Raw genomic sequence first — 21,602 nt, forward strand, 5'->3', positions numbered from 1 at the left:
AAGAATACTGGAGTGGGTTGCCATTTCCTACTCTAGGGAATCTTCCCAATCCAGAGATCAAACTCATGTATCTTATGTCTCCATCTGCATTAGAAGGCAGATTCTTTACTACTGTGCCACTTGGGAAGCTCTGGCATATGATCAGGCCTTAATATTATTTGTTGGGTCCAAGTTGGGCTTCCGGTGGGAGGGTCATGGACAAGATGGTTTCACCGGTGCAGGTCTCTCCGCTCATCAAGCTGGTCAGTTACTCCGCCCTGTTCCTCAGCGTGGCCTACGGAGCCAGGCGCTACAATTATCCAAAACCCTGGGCAGAAGAAGAGAGGAGGATAGCAGAGAAAAAGAAGCAGGATGAGCAGAAATGCATGGAGTGAGAACTGGCAGAAGCCTGAGGGGATAGCATATTAAAGTGAGCCTGCCCTTCTCCAGAACAGTGTGGATGAATAAAGTATAAAAACAAACAAACAAACAAAAAAGACCTTAATAATATTTGTTGAGCAAATGAATAAAAGACCTAGAAAGCCAAAGCATAAATTCATGGACCAATTTTTGCCTAGGCAGACCTGGCAAAATGCACCTGGAAGATGTATCTGGAACCCCCAGAAATAATTCAGAGATGGTCAGTTGGTCTTGGGGTGGAAGTTGAATGTACTGGGCTGGAAGTCCTCACCTAGGGACCAAGAGGCATCATCATTTTGGAATAGTAAAGTCTTGGACAGTTTATTACAAACTCATCTCAGTATAATCACAACCTCTAATTATACACCACCATTTCCATTTTGCAAATGAGAAAGCAAAGGCTCATAAAAAAATTAAACAAATTTCTGGCCCCTGGTCCTATAGCTAGTATCTGAAAGAACAAGCGTTTGAAATCCGGTCTAGCTGTGTCTGTAAGTCATGCCATTTCCATTATGCCACATTGGTTAACATCCACCCTTGGGCCTGTTTCCCATCCTTGAGGTGGATGAAGAGGAAGAGACAGCACATACATAAATCTTTCAAAAGAGCAGCTGCCGCATAGACCATGTGGGGCCCAAACTGAAAATCAAAACACAAGCAAACATGACTAAAGTTCATGGTCTTTACCTGCCAAGGCACAGACGAAACAAAAAGAAGATCTGTTTGAGGTATATGATCTAAAATGATCTCTTCATGGCCAGCTTATGACATAAAAGTGTTTTTAAGCTGCTATTGCACAAAAGTGACTGAGCCATCATATTTCATAGCCCACCTAACTTTCTAGCTACCAGAGCATTTGACTGATAAAACATCACTCAAAAGAGACTGTGGTGTTGTATGTGTGAGGTCTGTTCATTTAAAGTTAGCTTCTTTTTATTGTGGTGGACGAGTGAAGGATTTGCCCAATTTTCACTGTCCTTGAAATATCTTTTCAAACATCAATGGTGGAGTCTTTGTCCTACATTTCTTTCCCTCACAACTCTCATGAGAACACTTAACCTTGCCTTCCTGGGTGCAAAGAGAGTCAATGAGTAGTCAGTAGTTGTAACTAATCAATATTTTATTCCCAATTCAATTTCAACAATGGAGAATGAAGTGACTTTTAAAAGACCAAAGGGAAATACTTTGACAAACATACCAGAAAGTGTACAAAGTTAGGGTTAAAATGAAATCTTCAATCTTTTGCTAAGAAATTCCATTTCTGTAGATCATTCTTCTAAAGAAATAGTAACTATAAAAAATGGTTTCAATCTTTTAGAAAAGAGATTGAAAGAAAATACACCAAAATATTTAATGGGCTATATTTGTGTGAAGGAATTATAGATTATTTTTCTCTCTTCTATCAGTTCATCTGTATTTTTTAGATGTTTTATGTTTATGTGAGGTAAAATATTCTACTAAAGTTTATTTTAACTTTTTTTTGAAAGGAAGAATATTTCCAACCCTTCCCTAGGAAAACAAATTTATATCAAATACTTTGTATTTCTTGAAGACTATGGCTTCAGGCTGAGGAGCAGTCTGCATTAGAAGAATCACTCAACCTCTTTCAGAGAACTGTGTGTGAACTGAAAGATATCTCTGAACATCCCTGAAAGATGCAGGTGCTTTTAAGAAGTATCTCTTGTCTCAGAAGAAACTGGGAATTAATAGATCACTGTTCTTATATCTGAATTACATTAGTTACATTGTTAAGTGAGAGAACATGCTGAGGGTGATAGCCAGAATTCTAAGCTGGTCCTCCAAATTCTTGGCTTCTTGTACATACAAAGCTGCTCCCAGTTATTCAGCCAAACACTAATAGTGTTGTGAAAGGATTTTGAAGATTTAATTAAATTCTCAAATCAGTTGACATCAAGATACAAGGTTGTCTGACCTAATCACATAACCCCTTAATTCCAGATCAAGAGTTCAGAAGCTGGGAAGTCAGAGATTCTATGCACCAGAGATTTGACATGGCCTTGCAGACTTGAAGATGGGCCATGTGTGGGAATGTAGGCAGTTTTAGCAGCTGAGAGTGGGCTTCAGCTGACCAACAGCAGCAAAATAGTGACCTACTTCAGTCCTACAACCTCAAGGAACATAATTCTACCAACAACCTGAAAAAGTTTGGAAATAGATTTTTTTCTCAGAGCCTCCAAATAACAGCCCATTCTGGGCTGTATATTGAGTTTAGCCTGTGAGACTAAGTTGAGGACCCAGCCATGCTGTGCTGTACTCCTGACCTAGAGAAGAAATATATACTGTTTTAAGGTGCTAAGTGTGTGGTAATAAGTTACTTAACGTGTGTGTGTGTGTCAGATGTTCAGTCATGTCTGACTCTGCGACCCCATGGACTGTAGCCCACCAGGCTCCTCTGTCCAAGGGATTCTCCAGGCAAGAGTACTAGAGTGGGGTGCCACTTCCTTTTCCATACTTAACAATAGAAAGCTAATATAATGGGTTGTTGAGTGTTTGCTCAAACTTATGTCCATTGAGTCGGTGGTGCTGTCCAACCATCTCATCCTTTGTTGCCCCCTTCTCCTATTCTCCTCAATCTTTCCCAGCATCAGGGTCTTTTCCAATGAGTCAGCTCTTCACATCAGGTGGCCAAAGCTTTAGCATTAGTATTTCAAATGAATATTCAGGGTTGATTTCCTTTAGGATTGACTGATTTGATCTCCTTGCTGTCCAAGGTACAGAGTATTTATTATGAATGAAGGATATTTTGGTCTATACAGAAAGGAAAATTTTTCCTATCTTATCCTGACCTCCAATTCATTTCCCAAATGTGTAATTCACTCCAGAGCATTCTGCAGAGTGTTAATGATGATGCTTTTTCTCCTTTACCAAGTTTCAATACTAAGGAAATGAATAATATTTCCCTGGTGGCTCAGGTGGTAAAGAATCCACCTGCAATGTGCAGACTCAGGTGTGATCCCTGGGTCGAGAAGATTCCCCAGGAGAAGGAAATGGCAACCTACTCCACTATTCTTGCCGGGGAAATCCCATGGACAGAGGGGCCTGGCAGGCTACAGTCCGTGGGGTCACAAAGAGTCAGACACGACTGAGTGACTAACACTTTGACATTGACTATTGGTAATACTAATAATATAAATAGATAACACACAGTATAGCATTATGCTAAATACTTTACATGCATTCTCTCATTTAATTCCTACAATAATCATCTTAAGACAGAAATTATTGTTATCTGCATTTCAGATGAGGAAGCTGAGGTTTAGAGAATTACAGAAACTTAGAAATCATTCTGATTCTAAACCCACTTGCCTGGTGGGGAGTTTACCGATGGTGTTCAAAGAGTTCATTGTTCTCTTTGTGTTTTATATATTCAGGTCTGTTGGTAAATATGAGAAACTAGGAAACCAAAAGGAATATATAACAGAGATGGCAACGATTTAAAATCTCAAAATAAGGTTGATCTAAAAGGAAATTTGGCAACCATTTTACAAAAAAAATTTTTTTAATGCATTTTCCTTAGCAGGGTAGATAACACAATTGCTTAAATTAAATAATTGTCTAGACTTGATTGCTGAGATTTTTCAACTGTTTTTTATTTGTGAGATTTGAAAAAATACTAGGGAAATTTATTTGCCAAGAGTTGAGTCAATCAGTTAAGCAGCAATTAAAAATTCCTTTGAGAGGGACATAATAATTTGATTCTTTTTATTACATTACATTAGTGCAGCTACTTTGAAAAGCCAGGAAGTAAATTCTGTAGAACAAAGTAGCTCAAACACATATAAGAGGCATTAGAATATTTGCCAACAGTTGATCAATAAATAGAAAGAAAGATTATGTATTTCGAAAAGGCTAAGTGTGAGGAACTCACTCAAGAGTAATGCTGTCCTGTAGAAATAGAATGCAAGGTACAAATTTAATTGCAAATTTTCTAGTAGCCACATTTAGAAAAGCACAAAGACGTGAAGTTAATCTTAGTACTATGTTTTATTTAACCCAAAAAGTCCAAAATCCTGGGCTTCCCAGGTGGCACTACTAAAAAAAAAAAAAAAAAAAAAAAAAACCACCTGCTGATGCAGGAGATGCAAGAGACGTGGGTTTGATGTATGGGTTGGAAAGATCCCCTAGAGGAGGAAATGACAACTCACTCCAATGTACTTGCCTGGAAAATTCAATGGAGAGAGGAGTCTGGCAGGCTACAGTCCATGGGGCCACAAAGAGTTGCACCCAACTGAGCTTACTTCCAAAAATGCTATCATTTCAACATGTAGTTATTATAAAAAGTATTAATGAGATATTTTGCATTCATTTTTACACTAAGTCTTCAAAATCCAGCATGTATTCTAAACATAATACTTCAAACCAGTCACATTTCGAGTGCTCAGCAGTCACGGGTGGCTCCCCTTGGACCAGACAGCACAGTTCTGGTGCTTGTATCCTCACTGAGGGTAAGACCATACACAGGAAGGAAAGGTTGAAGTTGAGTCCAGGGGATGGGGATCCTAGTCATCTTACATATAAAACACAGATATAAATGCAGGGCACAAATAGATACACACTTTACCTGTGGGATTAACATTTCACAGAGAGAGTATGTGTTCAGGGTTCTCCAGAAAAACAGAGCCAGTAGGATAGACCGAAGATTGAGAGACGGTAGATAAACAGTGCATGCATGGACGCGCAGTGTGTCCAGCTCTTTGTGACCCCATGGACTGTAGCCTGCCGGGCTCCTCTGTCCACGGAATTTTTCAGGCAAGAATACTGGAGTAGGTTGGGATTTTCTATTCTAGGGAGTCTTCCTGACCCAGGCATTGAACCTCCGTCTCTTGTGTCTCATGCACTGACAGGCAGCTGAGCCACCAGGAGGCCATATTTATCTTATAGCTGAGGCCTGACCCTTCTCATTCTGAAAGGATAAAATGGCGTAGAAGAGTAGCTGAAGTAGTTTTGGAGCAAAGCACAAAGATAAGCATACATTCCGTATCTCCAGAGGTGGCAATGTAAATATAAATTAAGTAAAATTGAGAGAATGATAAACATGGCACTAGCTACATTTCAAGAGGCTACATGTGGCTGGTGGTCACTGTATTAGACAATTCAGTATAAAAATTGTCATCAGTGTGGGAAGTTCTGTTGGACAATGCTGGTCTCGAGTATGATGAGTCAAGATTCAAATCCCATTTCCTCACTTCCTGTTTGTGTAACCTTGGGCAAGTTGCTGTACTTTTGTCCCTGTTTCCTCACCTGTAATATGAGCTAATGATAAAATATCTATCTCAGGAAGTTTTGTGAGGAATAAATGAGTTCATGCATGCCAAGCGGCTAGCACAGTGCCTGGAATATAATTAAATATTTCATAAATGATACCTGTTTTTTCAGTTATCTCCTGTCTGTTGAGGGTTTTTTTTCTTTTTGGTTGTTGTTCTATTTTGCTTTTGTATCAGGTAATATTTGTAATATTACTTAACCAGAAAAAAAAAAAGAAAGAAATATAAAGCCCACTCAGGTAACTTAATTTTTGCCACTTAAATCATCTTGAAATAATCCCAATCATTTAAGATTTTTATTTCAATAACTCCGTTACTAGAGTATTTAAAATATGATTTTCATTTTGGACTGTTTCAGTGACAGAGAACTCATCCTCATCAAGATTTTAATGAATGCCTCAAATGTTGCTGTACTGTAATTTCATCAGTATCATAATTCAGCTGTTATAATGTCAAGACAACAAATTGCCTTAATCAGCAGTGCTTAGTCACACAGAGGTAGCGCTGGAACTAACAAGGCCATTGGCAAGAGTCACGCGGGAGTCAGGATGTATCCTTTTTTTCAGACCTGCCCTTCTAGGTCATTTTATATCATCTAACTCCCATCTCCTACCCTGGTTTTATGGGCCTTCCAGGTGGCGCTAGTGTTAAAGAACCTGCCTGCCAGTGCAGGAGACATAAGAGACTTGGGTTCAATCCCTTGGGTCAGGAAGATCCCCTGGAGAAGGACATGGCAACCCACTCCAGTGTTCTTGCCTGGAGAATACCATGGACAGAGCAGCAGGGTGGGCTACAGTCCGTAAAGTCGCTAAGAGTTGGACATGACTGAAATGACAGCACACACATCCTTGTTTTATATTTATCCCCCACAGTCACTTTTCCAGTGGGTACAAACCTTCCTATTTCTTGTTAGAAACCAGGATTAACTGGCTGTCTCAAATGATATACATTCTCAGAAAGCGTCACATCCACGAATATACAAATTTGATTCCCACATTGGGAGACTTGGCAAAAATAGAAATTTTTAGTCATCAACACTGCTGGCTTTTCAGTTGTGATCTGTTGAGTTCATGTACAGTCTGATTATTTAAAAGCTACTCAGGCATGCTTCCAGGAGAATGTGTGAAGCTTTTGAATAGGTGGAGATTTAGCAGTAAAGAAAGTTACCCAACTTTTAAATTCTATGTGGTACAAATTAGTTTTTATTTGTTAGTTTGTTTGTTTTTTTGTTTAAAATAAATGTCTGAGGCTAAGCAGTGGCCACAGGACTGGAAAAGGTCAGTTTTCATTCCAGTCCCAAAGAAGGGCAATGCCAAAGAATGCTCAAACTACTGCACATTTGCACTCATCTGACACGCTAGTAAAGTAATGCTCAAAATTCTCCAAGCCAGGCTTAAGCAATACGTGAACCGTGAACTCCTGATGTTCAAGCTGGTTTTAGAAAAGGCAGAGGAACCAGAGATCAAATTGCCAACATCCTCTGGATCATGGAAAAAGCAACAGAATTCCACAAAAACATCTATTTCTGCTTTATTGACTATGCCAAAGCCTTTGACTGTGTGGATCACAATAAACTGTGGACAATTCTTCAAGAGATGGGAATACCAGACCACCTGACCTGCCTCTTGAGAAATCTGTATGCAGGTCAGGAAGCAACAGTTAGAACTGGACATGGAACAACAGACTGGTTCCAAATAGGAAAAGGAGTACGTCAAGGCTGTATATTGTCACCCTGCTTATTTAACTTATATGCAGAGTACATCACGAGAAACTCTGGGCTGGAAGAAGCACAAGCTGGAATCAAGATTGCCAGGAGAAATATCAATAACCTCAGATATGCAGATGACACCACCCTTATGGCAGAAAGTGAAGAGGAACTCAAAAGCCTCTTGGTGAAAGTGAAAGTGGAGAGAGAAAAAGTTGGCTTAAAGCTCAACATTCAGAAAACGAAGATCATGGCATCTGGTCCCATCACTTGATGGGAAATAGATGGGGAAACAGTGGAAACAGTGGTAGACTTTATTTTTTGGGGCTCCAAAATCACTGCAGATAGTGACTGCAGCCATGAAATTAAAAAATGCTTACTCCTTAGAAGAAAAGTTATGACCAACCTAGATAGCATATTCAAAAGCAGAGGCATTACTTTGCCAACAAAGGTTCGTCTAGTCAAGGCTATAGTTTTTCCTGTGGTCATGTATGGATGTGAGAGTTGGACTGTGAAGAAGGCTGAGTGCAGAAGAATTGATGCTTTTGAAGTGTGGTGTTGGAGAAGACTCTTGAGAGTCCCTTGGACTGCAAGGAGATCCAAGCAGTCCGTTCTGAAGGAGATCAGCCCTGGGATTTCTTTGGAGGGAATGATACTGAAGTTGAAACTCCAGTACTTTGGCCACCTCATGTGAAGAGTTGACTCATTGGAAAAGACTCTGATGCTGGGAGGGATTGGGGGCAAGAGGAGAAGGGGACGACAGGATAAGATGGCTGGATGGCATCACTGACTCTATGGACGTGAGTCTCCATGAACTCCGGGAGTTGGTGATGGACAGGGAGGCCTGGTGTGCTGTGATTCATGGGGTTGCAAAGAGTCGGACACAACTGAGTGACTGAACTGAACTGAACTGAAGCAGTTATAGGAATTCTACAAACTAAATGTAATAAAGTTCCGTGTCTCCAATGGGCTTCCCTGGTAGCGCTAGTGGTAAAGAACTTACTTGCCAATGCAGGAGATGTGAGAGACCTGGGAAGGAGCCCTGAGTCAAGTAGATCCTCTGGAGGAGGTCATGGCAACCCATTCCAGTATTAATGCCTAGAGGACCTCATGGACAGAGGTCTGGGCTGCAGTCCATGGGACTCTAGAGTCAGACATGACTGAAGTGACTTAGCATGCACACAAATTCGAATACACTTAGAGTTAGTGAAAGCTAAGGGAAATGCTTGGAGAAGGCAATGGCACCCCACTCCAGTACTTTTGCCTGGAAAATCCCATGGACGGAGGAGCCTGGTAGGCTGCAGTCCATGGGGTCGCTAAGAGTCAGACAGGACTGAGTGACTTCACTTTCTCTTTTCATTTTCATGCATTGGAGAAGGAAATGGCAACCCAGTCCAGTGTTCTTGCCTGGAGAATCCCAGGGATGGGGGAGCCTAGTGGGCTGCTGTCTATGGGGTCGCACAGAGTTGGACACGACTGAAGCAACTTAGAAGCAACAGCAGGGGAAATGCTGATGGGCAATGAGTTTCCCATTTGTTTGTTCTGGGCCCAGAGAGCACTTACTGAGTATATAGCATGAGATGCTATTCTAGCTAGACCTTGGATTTAGGTAAACCTTTTCCAATATGATATCCTAGAAGCTTGTATAGTTTGATGAGTTTCAGTGATTTCTAAAGTTCCCCCCCCCCACCCCCAGAATAATCTAATGAAGAACTTCAACATATCTTTGGTGGTAGTGGTGGTTCAGTTGTTAAGTCGTGTCTGACTTTTGTGACGCCATGGACTGTAGCCTGTCAGGCTCCTCTGTCCATGAGATTCTCTAGGCAAGACTACTGGAGGGGGTTGCCATTTCCTTCTCCAAGGCATCTTCCCGACCCAGGGATCCAACCTGGGTCTCCTGCACTGTAGGCAGATTCTTTACCAACTGGGCTACAAGGGAAGCCCCTTATCTTTAAAGGAGATGAAAGTGAAACTGTTATGGTTAGAAGGAAGACAGAGCCCCTCCTTCCTACCCACCCAACTGCCACGTTCCTACTAAACTGCTTAATGCCCTAAAGCCCTCTCTTACTGTTCTTTTCTGGCCACACCCCATGGCACATGGGATCTTAGTTTCCCAGCGAGGAATCCAACCCTTACCCCCTGCATTGGAAACATGGAATCTTAACCACTGGACACACCCAGGGAAGTGAAAAAGTGAAGTCAAAGTCACTTGGTTGTGTCCAACTCTTTGCAATCCCAAGGACTATAGCCCACCAGGCTCCTCTGTCCATGGAGTTCTCTAGGCAAGAATACTGAAATAAGTTGCCATTCCCTTCTCCAGGGAATCCTCCACCCCCAGGGACTGAATCGGGTCTCTCGCATTGTAGGCAGATTCTTTATCACCTGAGCCACCAGGGAAGTCCCCTAAAACCCTCTAGCATTAAAATGTTGGAGCTTAAGATGGTTCTGAATTTTACCACTGAATAATCTTGTGTGATATCTGAGAAAGAGTGTAGAAGCCAGAGTGTCACAGAATACTGTACTCAATCAAGTTAAGGAAACAGTAGAAGGAACTATTCAGGTTATGTTACTTTGTGGAGAACACTCTGATCATCTATGGGCCATCTTCAGAAAAAAGGAAGTTACAAAATTGAAAGCAAGAGATGAATTTATTCTGATCCCACTCAGCAGGGGATGTTCTTCAGCATGTCTTTTGTCATCTTTTCACCTCTAAACTCTGTACTTTGACTTCTTCATGTATAAAATGAAAGGGTTGGGATAGATAAGCTCTCCATAATAGATATGCGCTCATAACCAGCTATTAATTTCTACAGTGCTGTGAATCTAAATCTAGACACATACAGGGAATACAACTTGGGTGGGTGGGCAGTACAAATACAAGTTGAATGTTGGTAATTTCATATGGCTAAATCTAATAGAACCTAGAGGAATCCAGACAATAACTTACTAAACACACACATACACACACTAACTACAGTAGCTTAATATTAAAGTTTATGATACAGGACACAGTAGAAAATTAAGGAAGGAAAAAAGAAAAACTTTAGAAAATGTATTCTGAGTCATCTGTGTATCAGTAACTTTTTCATGATATTAAAGTAGGTTCTGATACAGTAGCATAAATGTGTCCAAGATGTGACACTCCCAAGTCATTTTCTCTGTAGCGTCTGGTGAGCCAAGGAATGGTAATAGGAGCCTGTGTTAATTCTGTCTGAAAACACCATCTGGTTCTAAGCACTTATCTAGGCCATGGATGTCACAGCCTAGATGTGGTCACCATGATATTCAAAGGTCAAAGAGGGGTCTAATTACATGCCCCAGTACTTAAAGGGCAGATTCACCAGAGCATGAACATAATCACTCGGGCCAAACAAGACCCATTTATAATTTTAATTATCAGTGAATCAGACAACTCTATCAAATACCAATTATTTGGCTGTTGCTGAAAATAACTGTCTTGTCTTGTTAGTCTCTAGAACAACCCCTTGAGGGATATTGAAATGTTCCCTTTAAGGTAAATATTTGTTAATATCCATCAAGGAGAATTAGACTCATTTAATGATTCTCAGTATTGGTGGTTTATTTTATTTATTATTAAGGAACTTCCAATCTGGGGAGAATGTCAGGGCGAGGCTGTTAATATTGTACACAATTGCCATCCAGAAAGGTGTGTCAGGACACAGCGCAGGTTCTGCCCCCAAAGCTCGCATTTTGTTTTCATTTAAAGAACTAGTTCGCCTTACAACTCAGCAAAATTTGGGATCTTATATCTAATTATCATTCAGGGACAAACAATTTTGTGTGTGTCTGGGCACCTAGGACATACAATGGGAAAGACAGAGAGCCTCTCTCAGGAGTTGACAGAGAAATGAACATGTGCTAAAGATTTAGCTTTGGGCTATAAATGATTTATTTTTCTTTAATTCCAAAATTATGTTTTGCATAAGAGATTCCAAGAAACATTCTACAAACAAGTAGCGGTTGTTACTTTGAACATTCTATTAAATGAGCCATTCGAAATAGCTGATTCAGTAAATGTTGAATACCAGCAGGTAAAGAATCTGCCTGCAATGCAGGAGACCTGGGTTCGATCCCTGGGTCTGGATGATCCTCTGGAGAAGGAAATGGCAACCCACTCCAGTATTCTTGCCTGGAGAATCCCATGATCAGAGGAAGGAGCCTAGCAGGCTCCAGTCCACGGGGTCGCAAAGAGTCAGACACAACTAAGCAACTAACACTTTCATTTTCAGCCTCCTATCATCTGGGAGAGATTTAAAAATGACCCATTCAGACTGTCCCAGTTTTTTTTAAATGAACTATCTTGAGAGTGAATACCATCGACTACTTTTTCATCCTGTCCGGGGCTGTCACTCTGAGCTCTGCCCTCTTACGAGGGCTTCTCAAAGGCAAGTCTGACCCCTGCTTCTTGTACTCTGCTGTCATCACCCTCCTCTTTGCTTTTTACCTACAGTAATTAAGACACAAGTCATACGTTATCTCCCTGGCTTTGATATTTCCATTTCATTTGCAACTTCAGAGCTTTTCAGTCATTTTTGACACTCATAATTTTTATCTGCAATTATGCTTTCATTATCCTCCTTCCCGATATTTTAGATGTCCAATAAGCCTCTCAATTTCCTTAATTAACAAGTAACCTTCTTTCTTCATGCTGAAGGCTATTTTTATTCCTACAATATTTATTACTAATTGGCACACATACACTTTTATACTACTAATAACTTTTCTGGTCTGCCCTTTATTTACCCTCTGTTTCTCCTAGAAACATTCCCTCCTCTTTCGTAATACTTGAATTTAGTTCTTAAAAGGGGCAGCATGCTGTTCATTTTCTTTGAACATAGTTTGAGTTCTTGCTCTTCATTTATTAATAATACTTTATGCTTCTAAAATGGTTGCCATTGTCTCTTCCCCCTACTTTTTTTTTTCAAAGAAATATCATCATCAAGCCTTGTAACCAGAACCCTAGGCTCTTGGTTGCTATCTATCTAACAGATAGATAGCTATCTATCTGTTGCTACTTGGTTTTGATGCTTTTTCTTTTACCATTTAAATATTTTGCACTTCTCATTCTGGCCTTGAAACAGAGAATTTGTGGCTTCAGACAGACAGCACCATTTATACCACTTCCTTCAGTTCAGTTCAGTTCAGTTGCTCAGTCCTGTCTGACTCTTTGCGACCCCATGAATTCCAGCACACCAGGCCTCCCTGTCCACCACCAACTCCCAGAGTTCACTGAGACTCATGTCCATCTAGTCAGTGATGCCATGCAGCCATCTCATCCTCTGTCGTCCCCTTCTCCTTTTGCCCCTAATCCCTCCCAGCATCAGAGTCTTTTCCAATGAGTCAACTCTTCACATGAGGTGGCCAAAGTACTGGAGTTTCAACTTCAGTATCATTCCCTCCAAAGAAATCCCAGGGCTGATCTCCTTCAGAATGGACTGGTTGGATCTCCTTGCAGTCCAAGGGACTCTCAAGAGTCTTCTCCAACACCACAGTTCAAAAGCATCAATTCTTCTGCACTCAGCCTTCTTCACAGTCCAACTCTCACATCCATACATGACCACAGGAAAAACCATAGCCTTGACTAGACGGATGTCTCTGCTTTTGAATATGCTATCTAGGTTGGTCATAACTTTCCTTCCAAGGAGTAAGCGTCTTTTAATTTCATGGCTGCAGTCACCATCTGTAGTGATTTTGGAGCCCAGAAAAAGAAAGTCTACCACTGTTTCCACTGTTTCCCCATCTATTTCCCATCAAGTGATGGGACCAGATGCCATGATCTTTGTTTTCTGAATGTTGAGCTTTAAGCCAACTTTTTCTCTCTCCACTTTCACTTTCATCAAGAGGCTTTTTAGTTCCTCTTCACTTTCTGCCATAAGGGTGGTGTCATCTGCATATCTGAGGTGATTGATATTTCTCCCGGCAATCTTGATTCCAGCTTGTGTTTCTTCCAGTCCAGCGTTTCTCATGATGTACTCTGCATATAAGTTAAATAAACAGGGTGACAATATACCACTTCTGTAGGCAGCATATTAAAAAGCAGAGATATTGCTTTGCCAACAAAGGTCTGTCTAGTCACAGCTATAGTTTTTCCAGTAGTCATGTACGGATGTGAGAGTTGGACCATAAAGAAAGCTGAGCACCGAAGAACGGATGCTTTGGAACTACAGTGTTGAAGACTCTTGAGAGTCCCTTGGACTCCAAGGAGATCAAATTCCTATCAATCCTAAAGGAAATCAATCCTGAATATTCACTGGGACTGATGCTGAAGCTCCAATACTTTGGCCACCCAATGTGAAGAACTGACTCATTGGAAAAGACCCTGAAACTGGGAAAGTTTGAAGGCGGGAGGAGAAAGGGACAACAGAGGATGAGATGAGATGGTTGGATGGAATCACTGACTTGATGGACATGAGTTTGAGCAAGCTCTGGGAGTTGGTGATGGGCAGGGAGGCCTGGGGTACTGCAGTCCATGGGGTTGCAAAGAGTCGGACATGACTAAGTAACTGAACTGAACTGTACATTTCCAGCCAGTCTCAAAAATGTCATCTCGTTTCAAGTTTAGGCTGCCAATCACTTCTTCCTCTGTGTAGACACTGGACTTCTGCATGGTACTTGTCACATTGTCAGAAATATATAAGAAATTGACGTGTTGTATGTGCATCACCAGAACATGCCCCTCTAAAAACTGTAAAACTCTTAAATATCTACGTTTTATTAAACTGCAGATACATATTAAATGCAAATATATCAGACAATACAGATCAGAAAATAAAAATAAAACTATCTATGTTACCCCTACCCAGAGACAACTACCATTCTTGAATATTTTTAATAAACTTTTCTTTAACTAAATCCTTTTCTCTACTTTCCTACTTTTCAATTTATATTTTTCTCTCTCCTGGTATAAGGCTAATTATTTTCTCAAAAGGTTTTTAGTATATCCTAGCCTTTTCTTTCATCAAAGACGTCTAATTTTTACCTATTCTTCAAGAATATCTTTCTCCCAAATTTGTCTGAATTTATCCCCCTCCATTTAAGCCAAATGAGGCTCTCTCCTTGGCTTTTCCTTTCTTAATTCTACACTCCACACTAAGCTAATATGCCTGAGGATTCAGCTTTCCTTCTAGTCTGGATGAAAGTTTTAATTTCATACATCGCAATGAGAGGCCATTGAATCAGAGATTACAAACCTTCTCCTGTGCTTGGGACAGAAATAAAGGACAACTGGGGATTATGATAAGGTGTCTGCTCTGCAAGTCAAGTGTCTGCCCCCAGAGCTGTGTGATTGAAAAACCTAGCAGACATGAAAGCAAAAGAACACTTGAACTAAAAGTGTATTATCCTGAAGTGCACATTTTTATTTAATTCGGGGTAAAGCAGAATGAATCATAATAGGTCAATAATAATGACTTATGGCTTCCTTCACATGGCACATTTACAATAAATGGTAATTTACCATTAAAGACTGGCATATTTCTTTTTGGTATGCGCAAGAAAAATTAGCATTAGGTCATACTAAAAAAGAACAGGTTCTCTATTCTTACATTTAGGATTCACATTCAGCTATTCAAGCTAAGAATATCATATGCCAGCTCCTTTCTCTCAGCTTGCCCCCCCACATTCCCATTTAGAAAATACAGGAAGGATTTAAATGTAACCATTTATGACATCATTCCAACTGTATGCTGATGGACTACAGATCCATTCAGTGGAGCCACTTAGAAAATATTTCATGTTCTGGTCATTAGACTTGCTAAATGGGTTCAGACTTGGAATTATTGGAACTGAGAAAGAGGAAGGTAATATCTGTAGGCAACCATATATAAATACATGTAATGTGAGCACATTGTCCAGGTTCCTAACTATTACCTTTTTGCTTTAATATACTTTGTACTTAGCCTCCTCCCTCCTTCCTTCTCTTTCTTCCTTCCCTCTTTCCTTCCTTCCTTTCTCTCTTTCTTTCTATATGAAACACTCTGATGCTTTACCTGAGGTATAGGTCGATCAGTTTTGTTTATTGACAAACTTATAGGCCATTATTGTTTTCACCAGTAGAAAGGATCTCAGATCTAAACTCTAATTAGGAAAAGTGGAAAGTGACCGACACTAATTTGTTTAGTATCTAACACCACCTTTTTATCTCCAGGAGAAGTATCCGTGTAAAGCAAACTACAAAAATACAATTCTAAGAGTTCAATCTCTCCATCCACCTTTTAAGTATTTGGCTAAAACCCTCCTCCCTCTCAGAGAGATGCCAGATTAAATTATAGGGAACATCCTAACACTTTAAAACCTGCATATTCTATTTCTGTGGTCTATAAACTGGCTCACAATAACTTGATTACAGAAAGTCTCAAGTAATTGGATGAAGTCAGGCTCAGAAGATTTGCCCAATAATCAATGAAATCTAGTGCTTCTAGCTCTGCTGATTTCACCATGCTTTCCTATCTATCCAAATAGCCTTTTAAAAACTGAAGCTGCAAAGAACGAATATCAAGTCCTCAAAACTGAGCTAATTTCATAAGCTTTTTGAAAGTAGATTGGATTTAACAGGGCTGTGCTTTTGGAAATGAATGGTTGATATAAATCAGAGATAGTGGAAAGGTAACGTTTATCTGATTTGATTTAGCAGCAATCTGGTCCAGATGGCAACGCAGAATTTAAAGATATTGAAATATACGGTTGCAGCTGGAGACTGTATAAACCTAAATATAAATAATTCAGATGTGCTTATGCATTTAACAATGTCAGTTTTAAATATAGAAAAGAGCCAAGACTTCAGGCTAGCATTTGAAAACGGGAAGATGACTAAATGCAGGTGCTCTTACGTATGTAACCATATTTCAATGCCTAATTTAGCTTCAATCTGAAAATGCAGGTAGAGTTCATCAGATGTATCTGTCTGGCCTAAGGGAATGAAGCTCAGATTAGCATAAGGTTAAATCTGGTATAGCAGGAGCAAGAGATCTGATGAAAAACAAAAGAATGTAGGAGGAACACCTGATTGAATACGACTCAGAAATATACAACCTTTCTACCCATGCCAGGATCACAGACCTGTCTTTCTAAAAAGGGAAAAAAGAAAGATGGGACTATGTCAGCTTGAGTCAACGAAGGTCCAACACCCTCCTGAAAGAAGATTGGAAAAAAAAAAAATCCTAAAATGCCAGAATGTGAAGAGTTTCTAGTGTTTGTCATGCTGCTTGTCTACCTGTCACAAAGAACCCTGAGTTTAAAGGCATGAATTCAAGTCTTGCCTGTCACTCTAGAGCTCTATGGCTGTGGGCCAAGTGCATGAAGAAGATTCTAATCCACATCTCCTCATTGGAAGGACTCCAGTCGGGGAACGTCACTGTGCAGCTGACTGCCCGCGAGCAACTCTGAGCTGTCCCGTGTTGAAGGGACTAGGCTTGCTTTTGGACACACAAGTCCAACCAGTGGGGCTATTTTTTTTCTATGCAAACACTTAATGGGCCCACCCCTAATGGAACCCAACATAACATGGAGTGGCAGACGTGTCCTGTGACTGCTGACTCCTGGCTAGGCCACCAGAATGCTCCTCTCAGAGCTGGGGCCCACCACTCCTCATGGGGTGGCCCAGCGTTTGTGGAAACCAGAGGTAGCTGTCTGTATTGTATTTGTGGTATCTGGTTCCAGTGCCCATCTGTGTACCTGACTCCAGGGATATCACAGAACGGGGGCACACTGAAACTGTAAGGGCCATGCAGGGTATGTTGTAAAGTTGTGGTCGGGCCACTCAGGATGGCTGCTCTCTCACTGTCTGTACATCCCCTGCTTATGCGCCCGCTTCACCTCACCCTCCTCACATGACTGAGCTTCCTAACTGTTCTTATCAAAGGGGCAGCGAGGGGCTTGCCCCTCACTAGGGTGGCAGTGAGGGGCTTGCCACTCTGTTGGTTTTCCTGGTAACCAATGAGCCAACCAGATGTCAATTCCCTCTGTTACTGTCTCACATTCCTCCAGGAAGCAAAGACTGCCACCCTGTCCAGCCTGCTGTGCACAGAACACGGTGGTGTGTCTCTCTAGGACGTTGCTTCAGAAGTGTAAACCTGTCCATCCACCCATTAAACTACTGATGTCCCTGTTTAAAAAAAAAATAATAAATAAATCCACGTCTCCTAGGGAACTGTGAGGTCTTATTGGATCAAAGAGTATGAAGGCATGACGCCAGAATATTTGTGATTTTCTTTCCCTGCTTTGATCTTTCCTTTTCTTTCTGTTTCACTTTCTTTCTTTCAATATATTACCCCTCAGGGCCAGGGCTGGACTAAGACTTGTCTGAATTTGAACTCTCCTGAGATTCAGAGAGATCGTAATTTTTGCCAGTTACATGGACCCCAGATATTCTTGGCTCTCAGATCAATCCAACATACCTACACTTCTTCAAGGACAATCTTTTTATATGTTGTTTTGGACTCTGAATCTTTCTTTCTTTATCTTAACTGGGCCCTACTGAGAGGACCCTCAAAATGATGGATTGGTACTTGTAAAATCTTAAATTTGGAGACAGAAAAAAGGCCATGACTACAGAAAATGTTGTAAATGAAAAATTAACAAGATTTTTATAGGGTATCTGTGAAGGGGGAATGGTAATGACTAGGAAATCAGACCTTAAAGATGGCTCTAGGCCTCACACTGGGATCTTACAACCGCACTTAGAATCAAAAACCTTGCTTGTATTTGAAAAAATCTTCTTGGGATATTAAGTGACTTGTGGAAGGTCACGGAGTAAATTATAATTTGGCTTAGACAATAGGTTCCCTGGCTCCCAATACAGAGCCTGTTCATTCCATCTCCACAGAAAAATTGGGTTAAAAAAAAAAAAAAAAGACTCAATGGAGTTGTGGAGAAAGATTGATCAAGAAGATTTTCATAATTGAAAACAGGTCTTTGGGAGGATGCTGGAGCCTTGGCATTCTTCCTAAAATAGATCAATGTCATCATTTTTCCTGGAGTCTGTTTTAGGAGGAGGAGCAGGAACAGGAAAACTTTTAAGAGAGGAGGGGAAGGTTGGGAGAATTGGACCGGAGGCATTTTCATCTCGACACACCTAACATTGTCTCTGTTGCTTAAAATCATTTTATGATGTTTTCCCTATCACATGCTATAAGGCATCTGAGCAAATTCCGGGAGAGAGTGAAGGACAGGGAAGCCTTTTGTGCTACAGTCCGTGAGGCTGCGGAGAGTTGGACACAACTTAGTGACTGAACAACAGCAAGAAGTGCCAACGACTCGTACCTTTACAGCACACGTGTCTCATGGTGCATTCCAAAGGCTCCCGGCGTCCGGTCTGGAATTCTCCTGTGGTCCATTGATCTGCGCTCTGTGGTAACTATCCACTTATACAGCAAACTTTCCTACTTTACTGTGAGTGGGGAGGGGAAGGAAGATTTTTGCCTGTCCTTCTTTGTATCCCCAGCCCCTAATTCAGAACCTGGAACAAGAGAGTCACATTCTAAATGTTGGTTAACAATATTATGATAAACTATTTACATCTGTATAACAATTTAGTGGTTCACTCATTCATTCATTCAAATATGGATCCCCAGACTGCTCTAATTCTGGGATTACTACAGGAATGATGATATCATCCCACCCTTGAGGAACTAAGATGATCTTGTCACTAAAAGAGTAAATTAAAAGGTAATTCCAATAGATTGTGGGATTCCCTGGTGGCTCAGACCAGAAAGCGTCTGCCTGCAATGCAGGAGACCTGGGTTTGATCCCTGGGTCAGGAAGATCCCCTGGAGAAGGAAATGGCACCCCACTCCAGTACTCTTGCCTAGAAAATTCCATGGATGGAGGAGCCTGGTGGGCTACAGTCCATGGGGTCACAAAGAGTCGGACACGACTGAGTGACTTCACTCACTCACTCCAATAGATTGTAAAAAGTATTAAGATAATGAAAATATAGGGGACTTTGTGTGGAAGGACCTGGAAACAATACCCAGCTCAGTCTTAGGGACAAAGATGCAATAACTACGCTGAGAGGCTCCTCTAGTTGTCCAGTGGCTAAGATTCTGGGGTCCCAGTGCAGGGGGTCCAGGTTCGATCTCTGGTCAGGGAACTAGATCCCACATGCTGCAACTAAAGAGTCCATGTGCTGAAACTAAGACCCAGCTCAGTCAAATAAATAAATAATAATAAAAAAAAAAAAAAGCAAAAAAACTAAGCTGAGATCCCAAAGACTGAGGAAAAGAGGGAAGGATGGGAAGAAAGGAGAAAGAAAGAACAAAAATTTCTGGAGATTAACAGATATGTTAACAGGTAGATTAACATGGTAGGAAAATATTACTGAGGTTAGGCTGGGGAGCAAGGGTGCCTTCAGGGACTGCACAGTCTCCCATTTTCATGAGGACTTTCATTCTCCTTATCTCACCGGATCCCTGTAGCCACTCTGCGACAGACAGCACATTGAGGGTGGGGCCGGGTTAAACTCTATGACGACTTCACAGGGAAGGCAAGGGAGACCCAGACTCAGAGAACTGAAATGACGGGTTCGCATCACACTTGCCGGGGGCTCCTGGTTCCAAATTCAATGCTCATTCTCCCATGTCACAGTGAAAATCATGCTGGCCTTACTTGATGGCAGAGGTTCTGTCTCAGTGAGCCAGGCAAGGCTGGCTCCTGGGCCAGAAGGGCATGCTGTCCCCATGCCTGGGATAACATTGACCTTGCTCAGCCCAGTGGCCTCTGGCCTCCGCCTAAGTGCACAGATGCCCAGAGGTTTTAACTTCAAAGACATGCCAACCCCAGAGGCTCCAGCTCTCCATGGCTTCTCCTGGAATCCACACTCCCTGTGCCAGGAACTCCAACTGCCATCAGAAGAATGGCTTGCTCCTGAGTCTCTCCTAAGGCGTCTTTGGGAAAGTTCCTGGGAAACCAGGATGATGGAATCTAGGCTGAGTTGACCTCGTGACCCACCACCAAATGTTCACCAGATTACACCAAAGTCATAACCCTTCTGGGGTGGGGATGGTCATCAGGGTGAATTTCAGTTCTCTCTCTTTCGCCTTCAGCATCCCATCAGCTCCCACTTCCATCAGAACAGTTTATTAAATTCCAGTAGACGCTATACCCTGCTGTTTATAAGTCGCACATTTAAAGCATGCCAGATTCCAGAAGAACATTTATGGTTCCCTCATTGTGTGGCAGGCACTGTTTTAATTACTCTACATGGATTAACTTGTTCAACTTTTACAACAGCCTTGCAAAGTCAATAGTCATATCCTCATTTTACAGATGAGGAAACTAAACGAGAGAAAATTTAGGTAATCTTTCCAAGATGGAAGGTCTAAAGGAAGACAACTCATCTGCCATCTTGGACCTAGTTGGTTCTAATCAGTTTATGTCATGCCCTTGGCCTGTGTCATACTTTCAAAGGTTTTTGCCCTGCAAAGGTTTCAAAGGTTTTACCAGGCTCTGGAGGACACATTCAACTGCTATGCTAACTGCCATGTCACAGACTGAGGGTGGGAGGAAGGGGCCATGGAACTGCAAATGGGTTTCCCTTGTAAGGACTCCCTTCTATTTGCCCCTGCTGCCTTGCTCCCTGTGCCTTCCCCCCCCCCCATTTTCTCCATTCTGTTCATCAAACTAAATTCAACTCATTTATTCAGTCACAAGAAAATGTAATCTCCCTTCAACATCTGCTACCTCCCCACCCCCAAAATCAGGCTGAATTCATGAATTCAGTGTCCTCACAGATATGTAGTAACAGTGGTACTATAAACCTGACTTCTTATAAACTGCGTGCCCCCCACCCCACCCTACCCCTACCAATACCTCCACCAAGGCAGTACTTTCTGCAAGTGTTCAGGCTTATTTATTTTTCAATCCTACCACACAGCACAGAGCCTGACACATGCTGACAACCTCACACGTGTTGAGCTGAGAAAACAGGGAAACATGAAAAGACTGCTACTAAACAAGGATTTACATTTGTTGCTCAGCCCAAGCAGTGAGAAAAACAACAGATGGAACTTGCCCCAAGTCATAGTTATCTCATTAAGAGCAGAAAATAAAGGTGGAGCAAACTAACAGCAGGCATTGGATCCCTGGGTCGGGAAGATCCCCTGGAGAAGGAAATGGCAACCAACTCCAGTATTCTTGCCTGGAGAATCCCCATGGACAGAGGAGCCTGGTGGGCTATAGTCCATAGGGTCGCAAAG

The 21,602-nt window shown here is 41.5% G+C and overlaps 1 protein-coding gene across 1 annotated transcript; it reads left to right on the forward strand.

Annotated features, from left to right (window-relative positions):
* The first annotated feature begins 203 nt into the window (after positions 1-203).
* Positions 204-467, forward strand: LOC133261397 (ATP synthase subunit e, mitochondrial-like). The gene has a single exon (XM_061439886.1). It carries the CDS (start codon positions 204-206, stop codon positions 372-374), a length of 171 nt encoding a protein of 56 aa, XP_061295870.1. The 3' UTR covers positions 375-467.
* Positions 468-21,602: the final 21,135 nt, after the last annotated feature.

The sequence above is a fragment of the Bos javanicus genome, chromosome 15, assembly GCF_032452875.1.
Source record: "Bos javanicus breed banteng chromosome 15, ARS-OSU_banteng_1.0, whole genome shotgun sequence".
Classification (NCBI taxonomy): Eukaryota; Metazoa; Chordata; class Mammalia; order Artiodactyla; family Bovidae; genus Bos; species Bos javanicus.